The 27,751-nt window shown below is 32.8% G+C and overlaps 3 protein-coding genes and 1 long non-coding RNA gene across 5 annotated transcripts; 2 read left to right on the top strand and 2 right to left on the bottom strand.

Annotated features, from left to right (window-relative positions):
* Nucleotides 1-393: 393 nt before the first annotated feature.
* Nucleotides 394-4,781, bottom strand: LOC132283331 (rhamnogalacturonan I rhamnosyltransferase 1-like). Its single transcript, XM_059785271.1, has 9 exons — nucleotides 4,577-4,781; nucleotides 3,681-4,399; nucleotides 2,898-2,965; nucleotides 2,689-2,777; nucleotides 2,357-2,522; nucleotides 1,971-2,260; nucleotides 1,679-1,883; nucleotides 1,425-1,582; nucleotides 394-991 (listed from the first exon to the last, which is right to left on the bottom strand). The coding sequence occupies exons 2-9, from the start codon at nucleotides 4,036-4,038 to the stop codon at nucleotides 742-744; spliced, it is 1,584 nt and encodes a 527-aa protein (XP_059641254.1). The 5' UTR covers nucleotides 4,039-4,399; nucleotides 4,577-4,781; the 3' UTR covers nucleotides 394-741.
* A 7,394-nt stretch (nucleotides 4,782-12,175) lies between these two features.
* Nucleotides 12,176-13,126, top strand: LOC132285314 (uncharacterized). Its single transcript, XR_009472507.1, has 3 exons — nucleotides 12,176-12,521; nucleotides 12,643-12,730; nucleotides 12,836-13,126. It is a non-coding gene; the product is annotated as an uncharacterized LOC132285314 (long non-coding RNA).
* A 1,169-nt stretch (nucleotides 13,127-14,295) lies between these two features.
* Nucleotides 14,296-22,066, bottom strand: LOC132283833 (uncharacterized). 2 transcript variants are annotated; one of them, XM_059785861.1, is made up of 6 exons: nucleotides 21,570-22,066; nucleotides 18,281-18,381; nucleotides 17,667-17,764; nucleotides 16,273-16,469; nucleotides 15,180-15,230; nucleotides 14,296-14,700 (listed from the first exon to the last, which is right to left on the bottom strand). In XM_059785861.1, exons 1-5 carry the CDS (start codon nucleotides 21,973-21,975, stop codon nucleotides 15,184-15,186), a joined length of 849 nt encoding a protein of 282 aa, XP_059641844.1. In that variant the 5' UTR covers nucleotides 21,976-22,066; the 3' UTR covers nucleotides 14,296-14,700; nucleotides 15,180-15,183. The 2 variants fall into 2 exon arrangements, with proteins under 2 accessions (XP_059641844.1, XP_059641843.1); XM_059785860.1 differs by having other exon boundaries at nucleotides 14,296-14,715; nucleotides 15,181-15,230.
* A 2,655-nt stretch (nucleotides 22,067-24,721) lies between these two features.
* On the top strand, nucleotides 24,722-27,751 carry LOC132285385 (uncharacterized). The gene is made up of 2 exons (XM_059787561.1): nucleotides 24,722-25,036; nucleotides 25,111-27,751. Exon 2 carries the CDS (start codon nucleotides 25,146-25,148, stop codon nucleotides 26,091-26,093), a length of 948 nt encoding a protein of 315 aa, XP_059643544.1. The 5' UTR covers nucleotides 24,722-25,036; nucleotides 25,111-25,145; the 3' UTR covers nucleotides 26,094-27,751.

Raw genomic sequence — 27,751 nt, 5'->3', positions numbered from 1 at the left:
GCCCAGTTGTCCCTCTCTCTCTCTCTCTCTCTCTCACTCACTCACACACACACACACACACACACACCCACCCACACCATCTTTGCACCTTCTGAAGATGTTATTAACAGGCCAGACTATTTCAAACAACTCAAAAAGGACCATGAATGTATGTGAACCAAAACTTAAAGAAAAAGGGTCATTGGCGTAGAACATGGAAGTAGCAACTTCCAAACCCCCCATTCCCATTTGCATAAACTAAATAATTAAATAATGAATCAATAGTTGATAATACACCTGATGATATGAATTCCGAGACATAGAACCACATTTTGACTGGCTTGAGTACAAGCAGCAATTTGCTAGAAAAAAAATCATAGGATCATGTAATGCTAGAAGCGAAAGCTTGCAAAATGAAGGATGAAAGATCATCATATAATGAATGCATAGCTCAGGAAATCAAATCTATATTCGCATCCCTCTGTTTACACTGCAGTTGATTCCATATCACCCCCCTGCAATGGCAGGGCAGCTTCTATACATGAATTGGATTATTAAAATATATAACGACATTAATGTACTCAGCTGCTTTCTTCTCATGCTTTTGTCAAAGTGTGTATCTCATCCCAATCATCTTCAACATTGCCTCCTAAGAACAAAATCCTTACCGTCCGTATAACGCTGTGTTGAGGACTAGCATCGCTAAATCTGTTGCAGAATTGCATTGTAAAGAAATAATCAAAAGCAACCACCTCCAGAAGTTCATGTATCACTCCTCAGTGGTTCATCTGGTGGTTGTAAACACTCCTCTGGGTTGGCATAGAAGTAATCTTCTTCTTTAGGTCTATCTGAGATCACCGACCTGCTGATAGGGTTCCCCATACGATCTATATGAGCTTCCTTAACAGCAGATGAGAACTCATCCCAACTCAGTGATCCACTAGTATATTGGTCTATCAACTCAACTACAAGCTTTCTGTCCAAAAGAATTGTCTTCTTGAACCCAAGGTATCTGAAACAGTAGCTCCCATTTCAGACAAAATAACATAAGTTCGATCCATCAATACTTCCACAAAACATCATTTAACTATAGACTTGGAAACAGAAACACTACAGACCAAAACCAATCAACTGGACATAAACAATAACCAAAAGAGAGAAACCTTCTAAATCTAATTGTCAGCCTCTGCTAAATCGTGACTACTTCACTTCAGATGGAAACTAAAAAGCAAGGTCAAAGAAACACGTTCAGTGCTTTTTAAAAATGCTACTAGGTTCTTCATTTAAGTTAACATATTGCTAACTTCTGAAGACGGGTTATATAACTCATGGATTTGAAATCCATTATCCTTTGTGAAGGCCGAAAGCCAGTTTTAATAGCTAAGCTATTAAGATATACCATTTGACATAAACAAATAACAACTAAATGATTAGCAGAGCAGTACCTGCGATGCCCTTCAACAACTTTGGCCATGTTTCCGTCATATGTTGGGAAAAAAATATCGCTCTCCAGTGAGACAAGATAATCCAGGGCCGCCATCTGCGATGAGTGATTTTGGAAAAACCTAAGATCTGATGGTACCAGCAGTGTCTCCTTCCTGACCTGTTAGAACAAATCCAAAAAGTAAACTATAAGAATAAGAAGAAAGATAGCCGAGTATCAGCTATGTAGAATTGGCTTCAGCTTTAATCAACTAACCAGTCTTGGATACTCTGCTGCAAGGCTGGCCATTCTCCTATCCCCACCATAAATTTCTCCAGCTGCAATGTAAATCTGGATGTCGCGATCAATGTCCAGTGCCCTTAGAGTAAGAGCAGTTTCCTCAGGTGTCAAAGGGCATAAACCATCTTTCCTTTTCAACTCGGAATTTATTATTTTCTCTTTCCACCAAGGATAAGCATATCTGTCAAGATTACAAAGTTAAGAAAAATATAAGATGAGGAAATCTATTTTTAAAACTGCCTATTAGTTAAAAAGGAAACTTGCTCACCTCATTCTTGTCAACTCTTCCGCTTCCTCAGTGTTGCAGCCCTGAGTACAGCCAGAAAATGCTAACATGTCCATTTCATATCTGAGATGAAGTACTAGGAAGGGACCATTTTGCCTTAGAAGCCTAATGATTCTTCTACCCAACTCCTCTATCTGAGGAGTGAATCTCAGAGCATTGAAATTTACTCGGCAGCGCAGCTTTTGAATCTCCATCGGTTGATCATTATTGGCAAGCCGAGCATCAGTTCTATTTAAATGCACAACTTTGTACTTCTGTATCAGAGGAAGTATCTGCATCCAACAGATGAGAACAGCACTATTACTCTTGGAAAAGGAGACCAGCGAGGGACAAGAAATTCAAGCAATATAAACAAACAATCTATTCACCTGATTATGATAATATGATATGTCAGACCAGCTAATGGGTGGCATGGTATAAATCATGCCTAGCTCCACTCTCCTCTTGACCCTAGGAGGCAGCTCTTTCAATATCCGAACCTCATCTCTCAAGGATGTAATGAAATGATCGACATTAAATATGTCTTGAAACTCACTGCAATACAAGTAACGGGCATTCATTGTAAATGAGCTATATTAACTAAGTAATGCCTCAGAGAAAATACACACACACAGACTCACACACATATAAATCACAACAGACATCCAGAACTTAAAGAAATTCTATGATTTTCTAATGTATACAGGAGAAACTGGCACACCTGGGATCAGCCCAGAAAGAAGTTTTATCAAGCTCAGGAACTATGAGTGTGACATTTAGATATCTTGCGATTGCAACCATGTCGCAGATCTGAACAGTGAATAGAGAATTAAAGCTAATAAATAACTACGTTTAGTAATAACAAATTAAGCAGTCAGATAAATCCGAAAGAAATTTTACAGAGTCTGATCCAATACAAAAACCACTCACCGCTGCCCGCATTTGATTAAGCCCTCCATTGCATGAAACCATGAGATATCCATTGTTTTTATAAACCCCTAATGGCAGCACAACATATACAGAGTAAATCGTAGGATAGAAATCGGCCAATTAGAATTTTGGTGCAGGAAGAATATCAATAGTAAAGATAAGAGACATAAATTTATTTTTTTAAACAATCAATAGAACAAGCTGTAATTTCTAAATCTAGCCGATGCATATGCGACAGGAAGGGGAACATGGGATAATTACACATTTACCTTCATAGGGAGGCAAGAAGTATACCCCGTCAAAATTAATCATATAACTTATGAATTTCTCAAATAAGGAATTGCAACATAGCAATCATTGTGCTTATATTACCTCCAGGATTACAACAACTACATAAAATTATCATGTCTTTTCATTAAATAGTTCTTATATTACTTCCACATCCTGACTGTTTATAATGATAAAATTTTGGAATGTGGGTTTATTTTCTGGATAATTCACACGATAGCAACAATTACATAAATTCTTGTGCAATGTAATCAAATAATTATTTCATTATCTCCAGAAATAATAGCAATATAGTTTAGGCAATATTTTGGTTTTGTTTTGTTCTGTTTTCCTCTTCCTTTTTTGTCCACTTAATCAAATAATTACCATACAAATTGCAAATGGCAGAAAAAACTATGACTTTTTCATGAATAGTTTTTAAATTCAACTCTCCAATTCAAATTAAGAACAGATAACAATACACACACAATCACAAAGAGAAGAATAGAAATTTACTCTTTGGCGGAAGAACTCTCGGTGGAACTACCGGCGACAACTTGACGTCCAAAGCAGCCGAATCCTTGGAAAAACAGGAAGGCCAACCCTTCAAACCCCTAGGTCCCCACATCTCTCCGAATGCCGTCAGCTGAACCAAACAAGTCCATAACAACACTGACGTTGTTGCCCTAATCATCCAGAGCTTCATTCTTGACCGTGAAACTATCGAATTCTTCAGCTTCTCAACTCTACTCAATCCTGAAGTCTTCAACCCCATTCCCCACCTCCTCCTCTCCCTCTCCCTCTCCCTCTCCCTCTCTCTCTCCTCACTCCTCTCTCTCTCTACCCTGCACATATCAACCCTAGCCCCATGCATTCACACACAGACCTTAGTCTTCTACCACATCTGATCACAGCAATCAATAATTACGGATTCAAATTGTACAACAAACCAGTCTCAACAATCAATGCCGCACCCGAATAGTGTGAGGCAGAGGACCAGAAGTGACACCAAATCAATCGAAAATATACTGAAAATGACAGTTTTTGATTAAATTTCGATTGCAAGAATCTTCACGATCCAAGATTGCTAAAAATGGAATGAAATGAAACTCCAACTGAGCTCAAAATTCAAATCTCACCAAACACTACCCAGAAAAGGCAACATTACAAGTCAATTCCACTCGAAAAAAGCAATCCAAAACTTCGATTTTCCGGCTATACTCAAAGATTCGTTCCTGAAACAGCACAACAAACCCCAATTTTGTCATACATTACCAAAAGCTTCAATTTAAAACCGGTCCCTTTAGCAATCGACGAACCCTAATTGGAAAAGTAACCACTTTTTAGCGAGGAATGACACAAAAAATGAATAAGATCTTTCGATTTCTAAAGCAATTTTTTTCGAACCGAACCTATCTGAGGCTATTCTGCAATCTGGTGTAATTTTCCCCCCACTGAATGATGGGTAATCGCCGGGATCAAAGAGCCGCCGGAATCTGACGACGTCTTCGACCGGCGATAACAAAAACCGGTAGAGAGAGAGAGAGAGAGAGAGAGAGTTTTAGAGAGAGGGAAAGAGAGCACCTCGACGTGGGTGCAAATACGCACAAGGGAGCGAGTAGTCCTAGTCGTACAACACTTGATCGCTTCTAAACCATTGTCTGGTTAGCGAGCAATGGTCCGCTGTACTAGGGTTCACACTACTACCGTGCTTCAACCGTTGGATTAGGATTTTAAAATATATCTATCCAACTTTTTCTTCTTTTTTTCTTTTGAAAAACATGTTTTAGATAATTCTACTAATTAACTTGAAAATTATGCAAATAGTGTGATAAGGATAAGACACCTAAATTCATTTTAAAAATCTTACAAGTAATTGCGTGTCAAACTTTTATTTTGAAATGTTCAAGATACATTGCTTTGCTACATATACTTTTCTTCTTTATTTATTTATTTATTTATTTTTGTGCTTTTAAGATCTCAAATTATTAATTTCATCAATTTAAATAGTTTTACAATTTTCCTTTTTCTTATTGTAAAATAATTATATTATTATCTAATCTATAATTGGAAAATTTTGTTAGATTTAAAATTGTTAGGTTTTTATAAAAAGAAAAAGGAAAATTCAAATTGTAGGACCATCTAAGGAGTTGAGATTTCAATGTATCACATTTTAGACGGGACAATTAGATTCATTGAATCTTCCTCCCAACTAATTTAGGTAATATAATCTGCCTATTTTAAAAGTTTACCTGTTTTAAAAGTTTAAATGGCGTTGAATTTAATGTGTATCTTCATTCATTAAGATTCTATTTAACAAAACTGAAAGTTTATTGGACTAATTTTAAGTTTTCTGAAAGTCTGTCAGATTGAATTTTAAGTTTGAAATTGACTAATTTTAAGTTTTCTGAAAGTCTATTAGATTGAATTTTAAGTTTGAACTTTGAATTGTTAGTTATAAATTATTATTATTTTTTATTTTATTATAGCTTTTTTAGTTATCTCAATCCCACAACTTATGGGAAAGTACTCATAATCAAAACGTTTTCATGGACTTCTTCTTCCTTGCCATATTACATACCAATAATTTTATTTGTGATTTTATTTTAAATTAGTGGACTTTGTGCATTTTAAAAGTAATTTTCTTTAATATAGAAAATATATTAACATAGGAAAGAGGGCAAAAAAAAATAGCAACTTCAATTCAATTTTTTGAGTATATATCTTTGGGAGGCTCTTTCTATTAAATTTTTAAATAATTAAAAAAAAATTATAGTTTTTTCTATCATAAATGAGTGATCTCTTTATCATGAGTAAGAACCCCTTTCTATCAAATTGTCAAATAATTAAAACTAAAAGTTATAATTTTTTACCATTAATGAATGACCTCTTTCTTATCAATAAAAACCCTATTTTATATAATTCATTTAAATCTTTTTGTAAATGTATTTTGATTTGTTATATTCTGATTAAGGTTAAATTTGAAAGATATACCCAACTTATATGCAATAATATTTTTTTTTCGTACATATATAGAGTAATTGAAAAATACAGAGAGTGGAGAAGATTATATATATATATATATATAAAATAAAAAAACATATACTAAAAAAAAATATTAGTAGAGAAAATAAAATTAGAGATAGACAGAGAAACAGTGTAATAGTTCGTTCTTTCCTTTTTCTTCGATTGACAATTTGTTTAGTTTGCTAAAATAAGAAACACACGTGCATAAAGAATAAAGTATAATATGTATTCAAATAGAGAATATTTATAACATCTTTTTAGTTAGGAAAATTACTTAATTGGCGACCATAGAACCTCGATAAAAATGGACTCATATAAAAATCTAATGTTACTATCTTCAAATTTTAACTCAAACACACTTCTTTTCATAATGTGATTATCCTAAAATCCTCCAACTCAAACTCAAACACGATTCTTTCTATAACATTATTATCCTAAAATTTCATCTCAATTCTCATATATGATTATTTCCATCATTTTTTTTATTTTTATATATTTATAATAATACATAAACAAACTCTTTTCTCATATATATATATATATATTCATTTTCACAAATGGGTTTGCATATCTGGAAACAAAATTTTCATCAGGAGTTTTGAATATCAACAAAAATGATGATTGAAGAATTTAAATTCTTATTTTATTAATTTGTTTGTGTGTTTTATTTTATTTTATTTTATTTTTTTATCATAGTTATTGTTTTGTTAAATTTTTAATTGTTACTTTATTTGAAAGTTTTTTTTTTTTGGTAAGTAAAGAGAGTTATTTTTGTTAATTTATTTTTGGAGAGTTTTTGTTTTGAAAGACATTTTATATTTTCGTTTTAAATTATCTATTTTTGCACTGTCATGTGTGAACTCAGTGAAGTATCTGATTTGTACTTGTCAGGCCAAATAGTATTGTTATTTTAGTTAGAAAAATGATTTAATTGACAACTACAAAATCTCGATAAAAACAGACTTATATAAAAATTTAATATAATTATTCTAAAATTTCAACTCAAACATAGTTCATTTTATAACGTGACTATCCTAAAATCGCAAGATTCTTTCCATAATCTTATTATCCTAAAATTCCATGCTTTCCATCACTTTTATTTTTTATTTTTTATTATGTGGTTAGAATAATACATAAACAAACTCTTCCCACACACACACACACACATATGTTATTTTCACAAATTGGGTTTGCATATCTCCAAAACGTATTGGAATGGTTTTATAAGAATTTTATAAGAAATTAGTTTTAATTATCAACAAAAAAATCTAAATTCATATTTTATTAATTTATTTGGTTTTTTTATTTTTTTATTTTTTTTATTTTTTATCATTGTTATTGTTTTGTTAAATTTTTAATTGTTACTTTCTTTGAAAGTTACTTTTGTTTTTTTCTTTTCATTAGTAAAGATAGTCATTTTTGTTAATTAATTTTTGGAAAGTTTTTGTTTTAAAAGACATTTTATATTTTATTTTTAAATTACTTATTTTTACATTGTCACGTGAAGTCGGCGAAGTATAAGTTTTGTATTTATCCGGCCAAATAACACTACTCTTTTTGTAATCTCCAGATCAAATTAAAAATCAAATTTTAAATTTTAATTCCAAATTGTCCGGCTTTCTATGACTTTCTTGTATAAGTTTGATTAATATCTGCTTAATATATAACATAGTTTTTTAATTTATTGTATGAGTAATGGAAAAATACCAATGGGTTGGCATTCCCCACCCCAAACTCTCTAGGTGTCGTCCATTGTTACATATTACTGTACGATTTTGTTCATATTTATTCATTCCGTCCTAATTTAGTTGTTTATTTTTTTTTTGACTGTCCCAAAATATTTGTCCAACTACCGAGTTTAAAGAACATATTTCACATCTTTCCATAAAATATTCTTAAAATTTAAAAAAATTTCAAACTTGATTATATATATATTTAAACTTGAAAGGGTAATTTTGTAATTTTCAAAAGTGACAATGTAATAATTGCATGTCCCCTTAAAAAGTTTTACTCCCTGTATAGAATATCTAATATGAGACAGAGGGAGTATTTGTTTAGGTATTTTTATTCATATATATATATATATGTGTGTGTAAAAAAAAAAAAAAAATGTTGAACAATTTTAGTTTAAAAATGGAGGACACGTATACATGATTTGATTGAGGGAGTGTATGGTATTGGTTTGTGGGTGTGGAGCGGGCGTTTGGAATACTTACTCTTGTAAACTAGAGTTGAGCTGAGGCAAAGGTGAGGGAAAAAAGGGCCAATAAATGCGAGCCAGCTATGTACTAGTCTCCAATGGACCCACACACATTAAGTCCTCGTCAGAACCGTCCCACTCTAATACGTGGCCTTTCCAGCTGGACAATAAGTACTACTCCATATCCCTCTATCTCACGCCGTTTAATACCGGGGCCCATCCGGATATGTTGTCGATATACGCGGTCGATATATCGTGATAAAACACGAGAATATAACGGGGCCCATCCGGATCTGTTTTGCTTTTCTTTTGAAATAATGTTATTAAGATTGAATTCTCTTAATACAAATTTTTTTTTTTTTAAGACATCTGAAAAGTTAAATATATCATTTAGAGTCTGTTTTGTAATTATTTTTGTTTTGGAGTGCGTGTGTATTTTTTTTTTTTTTTTTTTTCATAGCTACAAGGTTAAGAGTTAGTGTTTATAGGGAAAAGGGTAAGCGCAAAGCTCGAACATAATATATCCATAATTATTCGGACATACCTATTTTTAGAATGTATTTAAAGTAATTGGAAATCTATTTAATAACGTAAATTTTTTTAGAAGAAAAATATGAAAACATATTTGATAAAAAATATTGTTAAAAAAAAAAAAAAGCTACCTAAATTTTTTTTAGGTACTCTTCACTAATACATTATTTTTGCAAACATTAATTTATTGTTTATGATTTGAGCCTTTTTTAACAACAAACAGAACATTATCTCTTATTTAAATTGCAACAAAATTATCCATTCAACATTTTGCTTTGTTATAGTATACCACCCTTAACAGAAAACACAAAACAATATGGCCTTAATATATTTTTAAAATTTGTAATTAAAGAATTTAATGTGAGAAGAGCTCGTTTATTGTATTTGATAAATTGGGCACGTGATAAGTGTAAAACAGCTATTTTTGTGCCTTTAGGCTCCCCTCCTCCGTTGGTGATTGCGCGGTTATAACGGCGGTGTGTGAGAATATGAAGCTTGTGATTGGAGGCATCACTCAGGTCATGTGTCAGATTCTTCGTCGCTTTTTGTACCTCATTAATATATACGATATATAGGCGTGCATATAATAGACAAGTATATGTATGTATATATTAGCGACTCACAGAGAGGCGGTGAGAGATGTGCCGTGCGAGCGAGGTGAGTTGGAGGTGGACGATCACTCTCACAATCTGTGACTGTTTGACAGGGAAAAAGTGCCATTCCGTTTGTTTTTTTGTTTTTGTTTTTGTTTTTTTATATATATACAGTATACATATATATATATATATATATATATTATATATTTAAAAAGAGAGTCGTTTTTAAGCGGTAATCACGCAGGAAGTATGACCATCTCACCTTGGATCCATTCCCATTGTCGAATCTGGCAGAATATAAGCAGGCAATAGTTTCATGACACTGTAAATTATCATTCTATTATTTTGTTTGTTATTATTTTTAATATTTTGTAATTGGAGTTTGTGTAATTGATAAATTTTTTCACACTCATATATATATTTATTATTATTATTATTTTTTATAATTAGTACTCACACACATATCTCTACTGAGACTTAAACTTTTGATGTCACTTTAAAAAGTAAGAGTCTAATACCGTTAGGCCACTTGTCCGTTAGTCATATATATTTGTAATCATGGTTTGCAGTATCAGTTCGTGGTGTAACGAATTCTAATAAAATCAGTATAAATTGATTAATACGAGTCACGTATGACACTAAAAAAAAAAATTATATAATAAACGATATAGCGAGCCATACTTATAACTTTGCTCCTTCACCCTTCAAACTTTTGAAAAGGGAAAGAACATAGAGCCACCTAAAATTTTCAACTTGGCTTGTACTGAATTTTAAAAACGAAAATGTTTTCAGCCTCATTAATGTATGTTGACATTTTCCATGGGTAAATAGATAGAAGATATTGACCTAATGCTTAAATTGAAAAGTTTTTAACAATGTCAAACATGAAAGTGAAACTTTGAAATTTGTACTGAATTGTCTCTCTCTCTTTTTTTTTTTTTTTAATTATTCCATTATTTTATTTTATCAAATTCAATGTAGTCATATTAGTCAATGTTATATGTTGCAATACAATAAGAACTTAAGAAGATGTTACACATCATTCTCTCTCTCTCTGTTTTTTTTTTTGGGGGGGGGGGGGTTGGTTGAGTGGTCACATTTTTATTCATGAAACAAGTTGGATTATATTCCATTCCTGACATTTTTATATTTCACAAATTCTAAAGAGTACAAAGCATTACTTTTTAGATTAATAATTATTAGTACATCTGAATGACGCTTTGAAATAGTAACAGCACACCCACCAAAAAAATATATATGCTGTGGCAATAGAAACAGAAATACAAGTACATATATGTAGTTACAAAACAATGGGAGATGCCACACATTGACTAAAAGATGGCAGAAAGAGAATAGGAAGATATATATATATATACACACACACAAGCACACGGGTTAACAATATAAATAAAATTATTCACAACTCAAAAATAAAATATACAAATATATATACACACAAATTTATAATAACAAAAATTAATAAAATAAAAAAATTAATTGAAGAAAAAGAATCATTCAACTTGATTTAGAAAACTCAAATCTAATACTTCTACAAATTTTTCAACAAAATAAAAATATATTCATAACAACTGTAAACTTGTAATAAGAGTGCAATTTTCCAAACAACAAAGTTAAATAGATATTTAATATTTTAGTATTGGTGTAACTACCCAAAAATATTTTTAGTGCTGGCCTAAAAAACGTGAATGAGAGAGAGAGAGAGAGAGAGAGATTTTTGGGCCTAACATTAAATTTCCATATTGGTTAGGATTTATTGTAAAACGTAAATGAGAGTAGAAAAAGGGAGGGAAAAAAAGTCATATAAGGATGTAAATCTTTCGAGACCAATATTAAATTTATGTATCAATTAGAGTTCAACGGGAGAGATAAAAGAGAAAAAAAGAAGATATTTTAGAATATAAATTTTTTAGGGCCTAATATAAAATCGGAATGAACGAGGAGAGAAAGAAAAAAGAAAAAGAAATTATTTTAGGATATAAATATTTGAGGCCAAATATAAAGGCAAAAAAGCAAAAAAACATCCCTAAACTATACCATTATTGCATAATGCCTCTTTTACAAGTTGAGTGGTCACATTTTTATTCATGAAACAAGTTGGATTATATACCATTCCTGACATTTTTATTTTTCACAAATTCTAAAGAGTATAAAGCATTACTTTTTAGATTAATAATTATTAGTACATCTGAATGACGCTTTGAAATAGTAACAGTACACGTACCAAAAAAATATATATGCTGTGTCAACAGAAACAGAAAAAGAAATTATTTTAGAATATAAATATTTAAGGTCAAATATAAAGATAAAAGAGTAAAGAAACACCCCGAACTATACCATTATTACATAATGCCCCTTGAACAAGCTGAGTGGTCACATTTTTATTCATGAAACAAGTTGGATTATATACCATTCCTGACATTTTTATATTTCACAAATTCTAAAGAGTACAAAGCATTTTTATATTTTTAGAAACAAGTTGTCCCACCATTATTGCAAATTGTCTCCATAAAAGCCACTCGAGGCTAAATTCCAGCCAATAGAGACACACAATTACTAATATACCCTTTCGTAAAAATTTATTATAAAAGATATAAAATATCATAAGTACAAAATACTAATAATGTCCTCCTATTTTATATATATATTTCTTCATCTTCTATGCTGTCGATGACTGCCAATGTCTTCCAGGTTTCTGTGATCCATCGTTTTTTAAGCAATCAATTGGAAGGCAGGGTTTAGGGTTTAGTGAAATTATAAAACATGGGGACAATCAATTTGCCTAAACTTTTGGGAATTTCAATGTGGTTAATTATATGAGTTCAATTACAGAAACCTTATGTGGTAGATAAGAGCGATGATGATATCGAGTATGAGCCTGAACTGCAGCCGACTGTGGATGAAGAAGAAGAAAGTGAGATGATTGAATCTGACATTGAGCTTGAAGGAGAAACTGTGGAGCCTGATGACGATTCTCCATAGAAGGTTTTCTCCACTCACATTCCCATTTTTACTAAATTTTGATTTTAGCTTTTGATATTTTCTACATAGAAGTGAAAAAAAAAAAAAAAAAAACAATTATAACTTTGACAAGTGGATTTTGTAGATGGGAGACCCTTCCGTTGAGGTTATAGAAGAAAACCTTGATGCTTCACAATAGGCAAAGGCACAGGGCACGGAAGCAATTTCTCAAGGTTTTTGATTTTTGTTTGTATTTGCGAGTGTATAAATCTTATGCATGTTTATGTACAAGTGATTAAAGAGAAGTTTGTTGAATTCGTGGGTTTTGTGTTGATCAGGTAAGCTGGAGGAAACAATTGAGCATCTCACTCGGGCAATTTTGCTCAACCCAAATACGGCAATTATGTATGCAGCAAGAGGTAATGTTTGGTTTGACGTTTTCGCTGTTCCATAACTGGTTCATCGGTAGCATGGAAGATGAAAAAAAATATATGAGGGCATTATTGGTATTTTGTACCCATGATATTTTATATCTTTTATAATAAATTTTTAAGGAAGGGTATATTAATAATTGTGTCTATCTGTTGGCCGGAATTTAACCTCTGATTGTCTTTAAGGAGGCTTTTTGTAACAATGGTATAGTTCAAGGGGGCAACTTGCTTTCAAAAGTAGTTCAGCGCATTATGCAACAATGGTATAGTTTAGGGGTACTTTTTGTTCTTTTGCCTATAAAATCGAAACGGGTGGGGAGAGACAAAAAAATTTATTTTAAGATATAAATCTTTGAGAACTAATATAAATTTTTAATATTTATTAGTGTTTAACAATATTAAAAAATAATTATAATACTAGTATAACTTAATATAAATTTTTTTTAAAATTTTAGAACCTTCATATTAACTACATCCTTAGACAAGCGCCTAATTCCACACATACATATTTTGTCCTGGCAAAGAACTCCCACACTACAAACTCTCTAATTTGGCAGCATAAAACTTGGTCAAAGTTAAATTGAGTTGCCATCAAGGAATGCATGGCCTGGATCCTGCCCGTGACAAACGGTCATCATTGACCAACCAAATAATATTCAACAAGGCCACCTGCCACTTACTAAATCCGTCGAAACTTTTTCTTATCAAAATTCATCATGTTCATTAATGTTGATTACTGTGTGTACATTTACTTATTTATTTAGCTAGTAATAAGTAAATAATAATATATATTTACTTATTTGTCGAATGTTGATGACTGTGTCTATATTTAGCAGAATCTGAAGTAGTTCAGACTTCAAATTCAGGCCCAATATGGCCAAACGAGGGAAGAAACTAAATTACAAAAGAAGCTATAATTGGATTCAACGGATTTAAATGACTCTGTCAAGTCATTTCTTATATTAAGTTATACTATTATTATTATTAAATTTTCTTTAATTGGATTCAACGGATTTAAATGACTATCAAGTCGTTTTCTGTTCTTTGTTTTTTTGAAGGTATGCATAAAAAAAAATTTAATAGAGAAGTAGACGCTACTGTCAACCCCTATTCTCCGTCAAAAATACAAAAATGATGATTATAGTAACAATAAAAACTTACCCAAAATAATAATAATAAATTCTCCCCTCTTTTGATGCATGAGTCATGAGAAATAAGGGTTGTCTGTGAAGCAGCAGTGTAGTGCGCCTTGTAGATTGTTCATGTGGATTATAAACAATAACAACAAAGCCTTCTTATTCGCGAGAGTTGCATTAGGAACAGATAAATGAAGCACATTTGTACAGGAAAATAGGGCAAGAACAATCAACAAATGAATCTGGCAAAGAATTGATAATATAAGAAGCCAGCATTCCGTAAATGATCATAGAAAAGACGGGTAACATTTAATCCAAATTAAAGAAGCTAATTGATAACTTTACAACACCAACCATCCCATCCCATCCCCTTTTAATATATTAAACAAAGAGAGAAAAAAGTAAAGTCAATAAAAAAATAAAAATAAAAAATTGGAAAAAATTACAAGGAACACAGTAAAGGGGAACAATAGGAATAAACTGTTACAAGTTTTGAAATAATAGCAGTTGGTTTCCCAATTCCCATGTTGGGTCTTTTTCTCCATTTCTCAACGTGCCATTACTTCTATCCAACCGGGGCAGGGTTGATCTATTATGCAGCCACTGGTAATGTCCTTCACTTGTTCCCTTTTTTGTCTTCCCGAAGATACCCAACATTAGGTAATCAGATAAATCAGGCCAGCATCAAGACCCAAGGTACCACAAGGACATGTCAATGGATAAGATTCAGAATTTTTTTTTTTTTTTTTTTAAATGTGAATATACTTTAGAAAACGGGGATATCTCTGAACAGAAAGTAAACAAATGTATGCTTGTTTGCCAACACAAAAGAGGCATATATTGTTTCAATCTTTCCAGATTAGATTGGATTTTATTCCTAAAAAAAAAAATTATTCCCCTGGTCCAACAGCAGCAATTGGTTTATTAAACTTGGATCAACAATAGACATTGGACAGCTATCAACCATGTTTAATCAAATACATCAACAGGTAAAGTGTACTATGAATCAAAGGTAAAAAAATTGAAAAATTGTGTTCCATTTAGAGAGAAGACTGGTACAGCAGATAGGACACACCTCATGAATAGACGGTGAAAAACAGAAAATTTGTGCTTACCAAGCTATATCTTATCAAAATCATCATCATCAAAGCCGTCATTTCCATCATCTGAAAGACCAGAAATATGATCAATACACTGCAATTTAAAGCCAAATCAAAATTCAACAAACTACTTACTCCTGTTTCGAGTCTAATTCTTCAACATTTATAAAAATTATAAAGTAAAGATTCTATGCTTAAAATTCCCGAACTGCGTATCTAACAAGCCTTGCAGAAGTAGTAAAATATTAAAATATAACAATAATTGAGTACCAATGTCCTTTTGTTGAAACCTGTAAATCACAGAGAACATTATTTTTATAATGTCATTTTTTTTTTTCCTTTTGGGTCCAAGCTCATCTCCTTCATTTGACTATGAACAATGTTATGTTCTCTGCAGAGCAGTTGAACAAAAAGAGATTTATGCAACCTTTAAGGTGCCATACAGTCCTAAAGTTGTAAAAGGCAAGGCACACTAATGTGCCAAAGGCCTTCTGGAGCATAAAAGCGCAAGGCACAAAACAAGGTGCGCGCCTAATCGAAGTAATGTGTGTAATAATATTGCATATTTATATATATATTTTTTGATAAGTAATAATATTGCATATTTATATATATATATATTCAGAATCAAGAAATATCTACAGTTAATGTACGTAGCAAACCATAAATTTTATAAATTTTGCCAAATTTTTCGTAAGGTTAAACAATACTATATATGATATTGAACATCTTAATTTAATAGTCATTAAATTAAAAGGAAAATGATATAAATAAATTATTAAAAAATATAACGTGCGGCTTTTTTGAGCCTGGAGCCTACTAAAAAGCATGAGTTTGAGGACTTTATGTGAGCCTGACTGAAGGGGCCTAGCTGTACTAGGTTGAGTTCTCTAGCAGAGCCTTGACGAGCCTGGAGCTTTTTTGGAGCCTAGGCGTGCTTTTAACAACTATGATTATTACATTATGCTCAAGGAGGCAATTCATCAACTTGCATTGCACTAAGCAGCATGATTACATGGTTCTTGGCAACAGCTTCAAATTTTTTTCTTTTTTGGTTGAATAAAGATGAGCACACAAACTAAAAAGTCAATAAGCATCTATCATATACCTGGCCCCTCATCACTATCACCAAGGTCTCCCAACAGAAATACATCCAAGTCCTGTTCAGAGGTCTTGCTTTTCTTGTCCACTCCCTTTACCTCTGTTTTAGAAGTTGTCCCAACGGTGGAAGTTTCCTTCACTGCATCATCTTTCACTTGTTCATCAGATTTTACCTTTGCCTCTTCCATGTGGCGTTTTTCATACCTAAAACCATCAGATAAAATAAACTCCCAAACCTGAAAAACCAGTATAGTAGTAAAACCTACATAAATGTGTGTGAAACGCATGCAACCGCAATACAGATGCCCAAACACACTGTGAGCGATGAATATTCATTTCAACAGTTTTAGATCCAAATAGTCTCACTGTCCAATACTAACTGCACGGACTCCCAGGATTTGTTATTTTCATATTTTATGGATAGGAGTAAGCAGACAAATAAAGCTGAGCTGAAGCCTGTTGCCAGAATCTATGATCCATGCAAACTGACTTTATTGGAAATAAGGAGGAGAAGATTTATCTCCCAGTGTGTCATTTGAAGATTGAACGAGGGAGTGAGTTTTATTCTTGGGAAAAGTTTAGAATTTAAACTCAAAATTGCGAATAGTAAAGTACACATGCATGTTATGGATCCAATAATTCCAAATTAAAGAATTCATCACAATTTTTGTGATAAGGAGTCCAACAGGAATAAATTCATTCCTGAGAGAGTACAAACCCAGATAAACTTTTGAAGATGTCAACAAGTCAACAGGCTACAAGGAAAAATCACATAGGACATGCCTACAAATAGTTGAGAAACAACACAACACAAAGAAACACAACAACAAAACAATATTTCTTATTCAAAATGCTGGAAACTGATATTTCATGTAAAGCAAGTACTGTTCACCAAACTAAATGGCATTGAGATCTCTGTTGGTAGTTTCAAATGATATGTGGTGTAGAAAACCATGTAACCAATATTTTGGTAATCGCATAAATTGACATTTATCAATCACAAACTGAAAGCAATAAGCAAATGCCTTCCAGAGAAATAAACAAAACAAATGGAATAATATTGAATTAGATCAATTATAGAAACATTTTAGTTAGAAAGGAAAAAAAAAATTTGCAACTTATGTTGTTTCCCATAGAGAAAAATGAGCTGGGTCTTCCAAAATTTTGGCAACAAAATCAATCTATCAAACTTGGGATTGATTTTCTATAATCCAGTCTACACTTTTTAGAATCACAAATCCTCGTATTTGTAAAATGAAATCTACTAAAGGCACTGCCTATGGATCTAATGCGGTAAGAATACCTATTGACAGATCAAATTGATTTAGAGTATGAAGGCAATGAAAATCATTCAATCAGTACCACAAAATAAAAGTTTTCCCCAAAGGATAAGTTACTCACGGAGCCACATGACTGTTGACTAGAATAAAATATATCCTCCAAAACTTCCTTTCTTTCATCACACGCGGGCATAACTGATATCTCAACTTTGAGATTTCCTGCAGTATATCATCATATATTGTTACAAAACAATAATTCTGAAGCACAGCTAAGAAGTATTATAGCAAGCAAGTACAAGCTCTACACTACCTATTTGGTAATGCATGGAAGATTATGCAGAATGGATTAAACGATGCAGGTTCAGACACCAAATTTGGATGCAGCACATATTATTCCACTTTCATAAATAATTTTGGTACTTTTTCTCAACAATTTTCAATTTTGATATTAGTACACGGGATGCCTTGGATTTTACAACCAAATAACTAAATGAGTTACCACACGAGCACCAAGAACCAGAAAATTTTTACAAGGTAGGTCATCTCCCTTTGCATAAAGGAGCCCAGATCCAAGAAACCATGAGTGGAATTGGAGGGTGACAACAATATGTTCAATGTTAGCGGACCATAGAATACTAGTTCAAACACAGTAAGTTTCTACTTCCTGCAAGGCTTCAATACTTGAACATAATGGAAGCAGCAGGTAGCTTTTAGTAAAAGGAAAGGAATAACTACCTTGACTGTCGAGAGTACAAGTTTGGCATGTCTTTCTTGCCACTCAGTAAGATCCTGCCGAACATTTGAGACTGTGGGAATATTTGACATTTCTGAATCATCTGCACATCAAAAATAAAATTTAATTATTTTTTTTGATAAGTAAAAATATATTAGAAAGATGTTCAAAAATAAAATTTAATTATATGACGAAACATGAGGTAATGGTGAACAAATCTAACGATTATATACACATTGCATAACAATATATATGTTCTTTATATATTATATTGAGTACCAATATTTGCATTTCCACAGGGCCATAGCAACATGATAGAGAATTGTAATATTGCTCAGGTAAGTCTCTCCACTAGTGCTTTGTTTGGCAAGACGGATGGAAAAATGGATAGAAGAGAGGACAAATTGTGGATGAGACATCAATAGGGAAGGGACGGTGCCTTCTCCCTTTTTGTTTGGTTGAGTGGAAGGAGAAGGAGGTGAGTCAGGTGACACCTTTCCCATTTGGTAAGAGGGAAGGGAATGAGAAGTTTTATATTTGTTTTACCATTATATCCCCATTATTCAATTTAACAAAATTGATGAAGGGGTATATTATTGTTTCACATAATATATTATACTTATCATTCTCTTCCCTCCTCTCTTCCGTCCAATTCTAGAGGGATTAAAAAATAGTGGGTCAAGAGGGATGCCTCATCCATCCATCATTCCTTCCCCTCCAACGCTCACCTTGTACCAAACAAAAAAGGAGGTCAATGTTATTTTTCAAACTAGAAGGGAGGCCCTTCTAATTTTGGCAAACCTCAGGGTAGTACATGTACTTTATATCCTCTAATTTCATTCTTTCATATATTAGCAATCACACCTCCAGCTCAATATCCACTTTGGACCATTCTTATTATATGAAACTGTTGTTTCTTAGTTTTCAAAAATTATTTACATAAAATATGACCGGTCTTATAACTATTTTATAAGAGTTTCATTTCCACTATGCAAATTTTTGTCCCTATTGTCACAAACATACGATTCTTGGGGAGATAAAAAAATAAATCGAATCGAGCATCTACGTGTCTCTCTTCAAAGGGGGAAAAAGACTATACCCAACTCCCTCAACCATCGGTTGAGTCACTTCCTTCCACTCGCCTTACAAGGATCTACTGGACTATCGGCTTTAGATTGTCATATTCCTCCTTATCTTCCTATTTATAAGCCACATCTCACTTCTACGATTCCAATTTCCCATAGAATCTCTGGAGCTTTCCTAGCCACTATAGTTTTGTTTAATTACACAATCTACCAAAATTACATGCATATATTAAGGACACAATCTACCAAAATTATTCCTGCACTTAAGACATCCTACTTCAAATATATAGCTAGCATCTCACTTATCCATATGTATAAAATAATATATAAATAAATATATGAATAACATCTTTCCCCATCCTATGAATAATCGAGATTGGATTAATTAAAACGCCTACTCTTTGGTATCACTTGAAACCTGATCTTCACCACTTAAATTAGTTGATAATTAACTTTGCAAATAAAAAATTGTATGACTTGAGCTTTATGCGTAATCCTTCTATTCCAAGGCCAATAACAGTATCAAACTACAAATGTCTGAACTCAAAACAACCATGAAACTGCTAGAACTGGATTTATATTTTCCAGTTGTGATTTTTGAAAATTGTAAACAGCAACAATAAATTTGGGTATATCTTTCACTCATTTCTCAACCTTAATCTCAAGAACAAAGCGTCCAAAAAAGATTATGGTGAAGTCATGTTATCAACATAAACTATTAAAAGAATAATTATAACAAGAAAGCCAATTCATAACTTATGAATTTCATTAAAATCTTACCGAAGCTGCAAAAGGATAAACTTGACCAGATTAGCTAATATAAAAAGTTTACACAGTAGAGTAGAGGCTTATGCTATAAGAAGATCTACACAATGAAAACCGTTGAAAAACAGATTTTACATTGATTTTTATTTTCTAAATTTCTTAGCAAATGAACATAGCCCTAAAAAATTTATATCTAATATAAAACTAAGAAAGCAGAAATTTCAAACTTTGGCCGTTGAAAAAATGGACTCCTTGAGCCATTTAGGGCAACAAGTCATAAGATTTTCCATGGTACCTGGGAAGCATGGATACAAACACGGATACAAACACAGGACACGAGTACGGCATAATAAGGATACACCAATTTGACAAATTTCGAAAAAAAATAATAAAAAAAAGACATGGATACAGTAGGGACATGTCGAAAATAATAGTATAACATATTATAAAGTAAATAAAAAATAAGGTTTGCTCATTCTATCCACATTATCATGAACAAAATCACTCATTTGTAGCTTAGAAGTAGATAGGTGTTGTTTTTGTTTTAAAACTTTTATTTTTGTTATTTTTAAGCCATAATATAATTCAATATTGCATTAGAATCACGTTGTTCTAAGAAAAATAATTACAAAAAATACCACGTGTCGTGTCGTGTCCCTGCTGTTTCCAATCAAGAGAAAAAGAATTATATATCTATCTATCTATCTATCTATCTATATATATATATATATATATATATATATATATATATATATATATATAATTTCAGAACACTTCTAGCCATGTCCTAAGTGTGTCCTCCTATGTCAGACACTTGTTCAACACCACCACGGCACCCTTTGAAGAAGTAATGCTTCCTAGCTTGGTACCTAACTAGAAAAAGAGTTTAAAAACCTTTTTTTTCCCTGCATCCCTTCAGCAACATGATCCAACTTAAGAACAGTGCAATGCTAGGCAGATGAGCAAACAAGATTTTTTTGTTTCCAGAAAACAAATGTGCGTATTTGTTTGTGTTTGAATAGTCTCAGCTACATAATTAATTGTACAATTCAAAGTATTTGTTTGTGTCTATAGTCTCAGCTACGGTACATAATTAATTGTACTATTCAAAGTTCAGTTGATATTTTATTGATTTCTTAGGTTCCAAACCGTAGATTCAAAACCTTAATTACTTTCTTTCTTCACGTTTTTCAGCAGCCTAATGTAGCTTTAGAATCACTAAAGAACGAAAACGACTCACATTGAAGTTCATTTTGATTGTTAAGAAACCTATAATACTTTTCGCTATTTGAAAGAGCAGAAACATGGAAATGTCGCCGCAATTGGTAGCATAATTCACATTAACTGAGATTCAAATAACTAATTCGTTTTAATCCACAACACTTTCTCAGCAACCAAACACATGGAGTAAAATTAAAACAGAGATGACCGGATCCAGTACCTTCCAGTGGAAAATCCTCAAACGTATTCATTGTAATCTCCTTCACGAACTCCCTCAAATCATCCGTAACCCCAAACTTCTCCAGATCCGCCACCTCCGCCGCCTCCGCGGAAGGCTCGACAAGCGACGAAAGAGCGCCCGATCGCTTGATCTCCTCGGCTCGCTTCAGTGCCTCGACCTTGATCTCCTCGGCTCGCTTGGACGCCTCGACCTTGAACTGATCGGCTCGCTTGGACGCCTCGGCTGCGATCTCCTTGGACCGCTTCGACGCCTCCGAGACAATGTCGGATATCTTGGAGGAGCCGATGGTGAGGTCCTGAGAGCGTTTGGCGGCTTCTTTGGTGAGCTCTTGAGATCGCTTGGCGGCTTCTTCGGCGAACGTTCGAGCTTTTTGCCAGAGATCCATGGTTCGGTCTCTGCAATTTCCTGATTCCGATACAGATGTGATGACGACTATGAGAGAGATGATAACAAGACGGGATTGAGGTGGGATAGAGTGCGTGCGTCGTACGTTTAGGGAGGTGAAACCGTGGAAGCGGGCCTGTCATTCAACCACGTGGTGTGGTTGACCATGTCATCTAGTAAATAGATGGGAATTTCCACGCTATTTGAGTGAGTGGCAGACGGCAGTAGTTGGTGTTGACCAAAGTATACGTGCCGCGGACTTTCTTAGATCCGAAAGACCTTTCCACTGACTCCCGGCCCAACATTATGTTAATTCTATTCAATCAACCGACACAAGATTAGGCATGGGTGACAAAATTAGGAACAACTGCACTCAAACTTAACTTGAATTATTATTATATATTTTAAAACTAAAAATGAAGTTAGTGACTTTTGAATTTCTTTAAGAAAATGATAAAACATTTTAGGTGTTAATAGTTAACTTAAATATTTTGAAAGACAAAGAATTTGTCTTTATCTATCATTAATTAAGAGTTATAATGGGATTAGAGTTATTGGAATGTGAAAAAAATGAGTTTACAACCATAGCATTACTTTCACTTTATCGTATCCATCTCATTAACTTTGTGTATATATATAAATTAGAGTTTAATTTTATAAATTAATAGTATAGATGAGTGTATAATTTGTGCCAATATTTAAAAAGAGAGAAATACAAATTTAAAGAGATTTTAAAAAAAATTTAATATAGAGGAAGAGTTTCTCAATGATTGCAGCATGTACTAGTGTGTATCAGGTCATTTACAACGGTCTCTTTAAAATTTTGCTTTATAAATTAGTCATATCAATTTTTTCAAGAGCTACGTTAGTTTTTTCAAGAATCATGTAGACAACTTCTATTCTTCAAATTTTGGGGCTATAGCAACTTCTCAAAATTTTAGCTCTCTAAAAAAAAAAAATTTTTTATAATATATATATTTATTTATTTATTTATTTACCAACGGCTATATATATATATATATATATATATATTTAGCCCAAAAAAAAACTCAGTTGTTCATCATTTTATATAATACTCTTTCCGTCCAAAAAAAGGAGCTTTTCTTTTAGGGAATCGTGACTCTTTAATTTGTGAAAGTCATAATTCTCCAAAAGAGACTCTTTTTGGGGCAAAGGGAGTAACTTATTTGCACATTATCTAATAATCATCACTACATTAATCTAAAAATAATACATTACATTATAGAATTTAAAAAATATATATATAAGAAAAAATAATGCAATATCCATTATCATTGATTAAAAACAATTACAAATAACTAAAATAATACAAAGTGAAAAAAAAACTGTTTTTTAGGTTAAAAAATATATAAAAAAAGAGTTTTTTTATTAATTTTTTTTATTGCTGTTGCCCCAAGGATTAAAAAAATAAAATAAAAATAAATAAATAAATAAAACAGTTACTTTGGCGATTGCTAGGTTGATCGTCGGATACCATGAATATTATCAAGAGCGCCCTTTTGGGTTCCACCATCATGCGAGGGTGCTGTAGTCCAAAATTGTCCCAAGGCCTTTGACAATTGACAAGGCAATTGGAGATGGCCTTAGGGTAAGGCGTTTTTCAAAGAAGATGGAAGAGTTTTTTAATAATTGGTATATTAATGAAAAAAAAAATTAAATGTGTACACTTTCATAAGTAGTATGTAATCTATAAATAGGTCTAGTACAGTACACTTTCATTCTATGCTTTTTTATATTATTAATAATAATCTACAATCGAAGAACTTGGGAATTATTTTTTTATTTAGGATGAGACACTGGACACCTTTATGCGTATTTTAATAGGCAACTGAAATATCACCCTCTGACAAAATCTTCGTAACTTGAGGGGAACCATTTGAAATTTTAAAGTCTTTTTGGTGCCCAATTTTTGTTGAAACCTATTAGCACCATCTCATGTAAAACCATTTGATACAAAGTCATTTAACCTATGGGATTTCACAAATTATATATGGATATATTATTTAACGTTTATTGTTTTATTAAGTGCCTTGTGACCTAGATATATTTTATCTACTTTCTTAAGTGGACAGTGAGTATTTAAGTTTTCAAAATGACTCTGTTGAGTGATGCATGTGTACTAAACAATACCATATTGTTTCAAATTTTATAAAATGGTAATTTTGTCATTTTCTTGTATAAAATATATTATTATAATATAAGAACATTATGTCTTTTTACATTCAAAGTGCCCAATTTCAATAAACTAATTTACTAAAGACCAAAATGATAAACATTAAATAATCTATTGATAAATAATTTGTACAAATCCCAATGTATTTTATTCTATTTTATTCCTGCTGTTCAAGAATTTCTTTTTTATTTTTTATATTTTTTTCAAAGTGCAATATGATAAAATATTAGGCACATTGTAAATTGAGAAAAATTAAACTAATATTTGTAATTTAAGTCACACAAAGAAGGCGGTAAAATTATATTATAAATAGTGAAAATTTAAGTAAAATTATGCCCCAAAGGTATAAACGACTACCGTTAAAAAGTATTGCTTGAAATTAGAGCCCATTGTATCAAAGAAGCAATCTTGGTGTGGTACCCTAAAAACATGTGGACAAGTTGAGTAGTATGCATGTCCCCTTATAAACAACATCTGTCATGAGTCAACCCCGATTAGATTTGCCCCCACAACACGTGTCATATAAATTGATCTTTTACTCACTCACCCATTCATGCATTTATCAGAGATGGAAGGTTAATTTCCGCAGTTTCTTCTATTCACTACCCTAGATTTCAAAATGTCTCCATCCATCATAACTAATAAACATCATCCAGATCTCTTTAGCAAACAGACAAGTTCTACATCATTGCTGTAGTTCTAATCCATCTTTCCTATATTTTGTTGGCCTTTACTAGGAAGTAGAAACCAAACCAAACCAAACCAACATAAACCTCCTATATGTTTGGAAAAGCTCTCTTCGTCAGCATTCTACTTTGGGGAATATGGATAAGTTCAATGTTTGGCGCCGCTTTTACTCTCTCACAAGGTTCATTTCTTCCCTTTTGCTTTAACTTATTGTGGGTATTGTGTGTGTAATGGTTATTTTATTATGATTTTCAGTTTTATAGAATTTTGAGTTCTAGGGTTTGTGGAAAATGTTGGTATTAAGCATGAATTCAAAGAGACAGAGGCGCCCAAATGTTAGGTTAGGGGAAATAGGAGATGCTTCTGCAGCTTTTGCATGTGGTGTTTCTAGGAAAGACGAGGAAAATTTGGTGCAAAAGAGATGGGAACATGATTTCCTGAACCCTAAAGAATTGGGAAACAATCCAATTTGTGGCTTCTCTCAGCAAAAATCGTCTGAGTTCTCAGATCTTGATGTATCTCTGAGGACATTAGCTGATGTGCAACATAATAGAGAGAGAACGAAACCAAAATCTTTGAAATTGGTTTCTGAATTCCCCAGTTCAGATGAAATTGATTTGAGCAGGAGTGAGCTAAATTTTGGAAGGATAACCAAAAAGTGTAGGCTCAGACGAAAGCGGAGCACAAGAAGCACTTCTTGTGTTTTTGGTGGCACTTGGAATTTAAAAATTAGTCCTGAAATGAATAGTGAAGATGGGAAGGAGTGTGCAAGGAAGGAGTCTGTCGGGTTCACATCGAATGCTTGCTTTGGTCTTCCCCATATTGATGGTTTTAAGGATTATTCAGATTATGAAAGTTCAGCGACGAGAAATTTTGAGAATGGCATCTATGAACTCACTTTTGGTGGGCAGAGGCAAGGGACTTCCATTCAGCTTACAGAGGAGGGTGCTTATTCTGAAGGTAACAATGCCTTTCCCCAATCTTTTGGTGAATTTGAGAAGATAACGACACCCATCCCTAGTCAACCTGATGTAAATACTGTTAGGAGATGGTTGGAAGACCTTGGGTTTGGTAAGTATGCTGGTGTATTTGAAATGCATGAGGTAGACGAAGAAGCTTTGCCCTTACTTACTTTAGAAGATCTCAAAGAGATGGGTGTGCTTGCTGTTGGGCCTCGGCGGAAGTTATACACTGCAATTCAACAACTAAAGAGAGCCAAAGAAAGGGTTTATGCATGACAGAGTACTCAATGGAACATATAGGTAATATTGCTGTTTACAGCTCTTTGTGAAGCAAAGTCACAGATGTATATATAACTTTTTGAACTTACAACAATATCTCAACTGAAAGTCGACAAGTGAAGGGAGGCAAAGAAAGGTTATATGCATGACAGAGTACTCAATGGAACATATAGGTAATATTGCTGTTTCCTGCTCTTTTGTGAAGCAAAGTCACAGTTGTATAAATAACTTTTTGAACTTATAACTTGTTCTCAACTGAAAGTCGACAACTAAAGGGAGCAAAGAAATGGTACATGCATGACAGAGTACTCGATGGAAGATATAGGTAATATTGCTGTTTCCCGCTCTTTTGTGAAGCAAAAGGCCACTGATGTATATATAACTTTTTGAACTTATAACTTGTTCTCTATGTTTATAGGTAATATTGCTGTTTCTAGCTCTTTTGTGAAGTAAAATGTCACAGATGTATGTATATATGACTTTTTGAACTTGTAACATGTTCTCTATGTTTTTTCCTTTCTTTATTAGCTGAGATAGGATAAATCACTCATTTCATACAATTTTTGGTATATGTAAAATCTTCTTTAGTGTTCTCTTTGCCCCTTCACCAACCTTACTCAACTATGAGTAGTAAAATAGAGCTTACTGATATGATAACTACTTGACTTGCACCTTGTCTTAATTTACAGATTCCTTTACTCAATGCATTTATTATAGCAGAAGTTTCTAACAATTAGATTGGGGTACATCATACATCTTTAATCCTAGGTGTTATGTGTGAAAATAGTTCCAGAGAGTGTTTTCCAACGAGTGATGTACCAATTTCTTAGTCGAAAAGATTCTTTATGATCAGAATGATGATGGGGCCTGCCCACAGACCCTACAAGAAATTAACTGTGGACGATATGCAGATCTAAATGTTTTAGCAATATACGATGTGGATCTAATTCACGAAGTGTGTCCTAGACTCAGTATTGGAAAAGACCTTGAGGTATCACTATATATACTCTTATCAATTAACTGTGGATGATATGCAGATCTAAATGTTCAAGCACGCACTGAACTCTGTTAGTGTGTTTTATTTCAAAATTTGGCAGTGCCTGAGAATAAATGATAATTACCCAACTAAAAATCCTGTGTTGATATTTTTGTTGTCTACAACCTAGATGTCAAATGGAAAGTGGGTTCTAATTACAGTTTCAATAGGCATTTAATTGATTATTTATCATGAAAATTGTCCTTAGAAGAAAAATGAGCAAACAGCCTCTATGACGTTGCCTCTTCATCTTTATGCTGATTAATCACTGCATGCCACTTCATGATTGGAGAGGGAATTTTATCTCTCACCAACAAACTGGAGGTACCTCTTGTCCTCTTTTTTCTTCTCATGCATGGTATTTGGCGTTGCTTTTGTTCATATGTTGTTAGATTTTAGTTCAGACCCAGTTCCCTTTGCTAGTTCTTCTTGCTATCTCTCCATTGGAGTTTGTTAAGGTGCACTGTGCTTTGAGATGTTTGTTACCTTTTAAGAAGATGTTAGATATCCCTCATTTAGGTGAAGTTTGATGTTTTTTTTTTCTTTTTCCAAATGGTAGAGTTTAGGCTTATCTTGTTACTTGCAAAAATATTTTCTGATTTTTTTTTTTTTTTTTTTT

This window comes from Cornus florida, unplaced genomic scaffold (genome assembly GCF_030987335.1).
Source record: "Cornus florida cultivar Cherokee Brave unplaced genomic scaffold, ASM3098733v1 CherokeeBrave_3.0.0_Hap2_Chr11, whole genome shotgun sequence".
In the NCBI taxonomy this organism is placed as follows: Eukaryota; Viridiplantae; Streptophyta; class Magnoliopsida; order Cornales; family Cornaceae; genus Cornus; species Cornus florida.
This window is presented reverse-complemented; position numbering and strand designations above follow the sequence as displayed.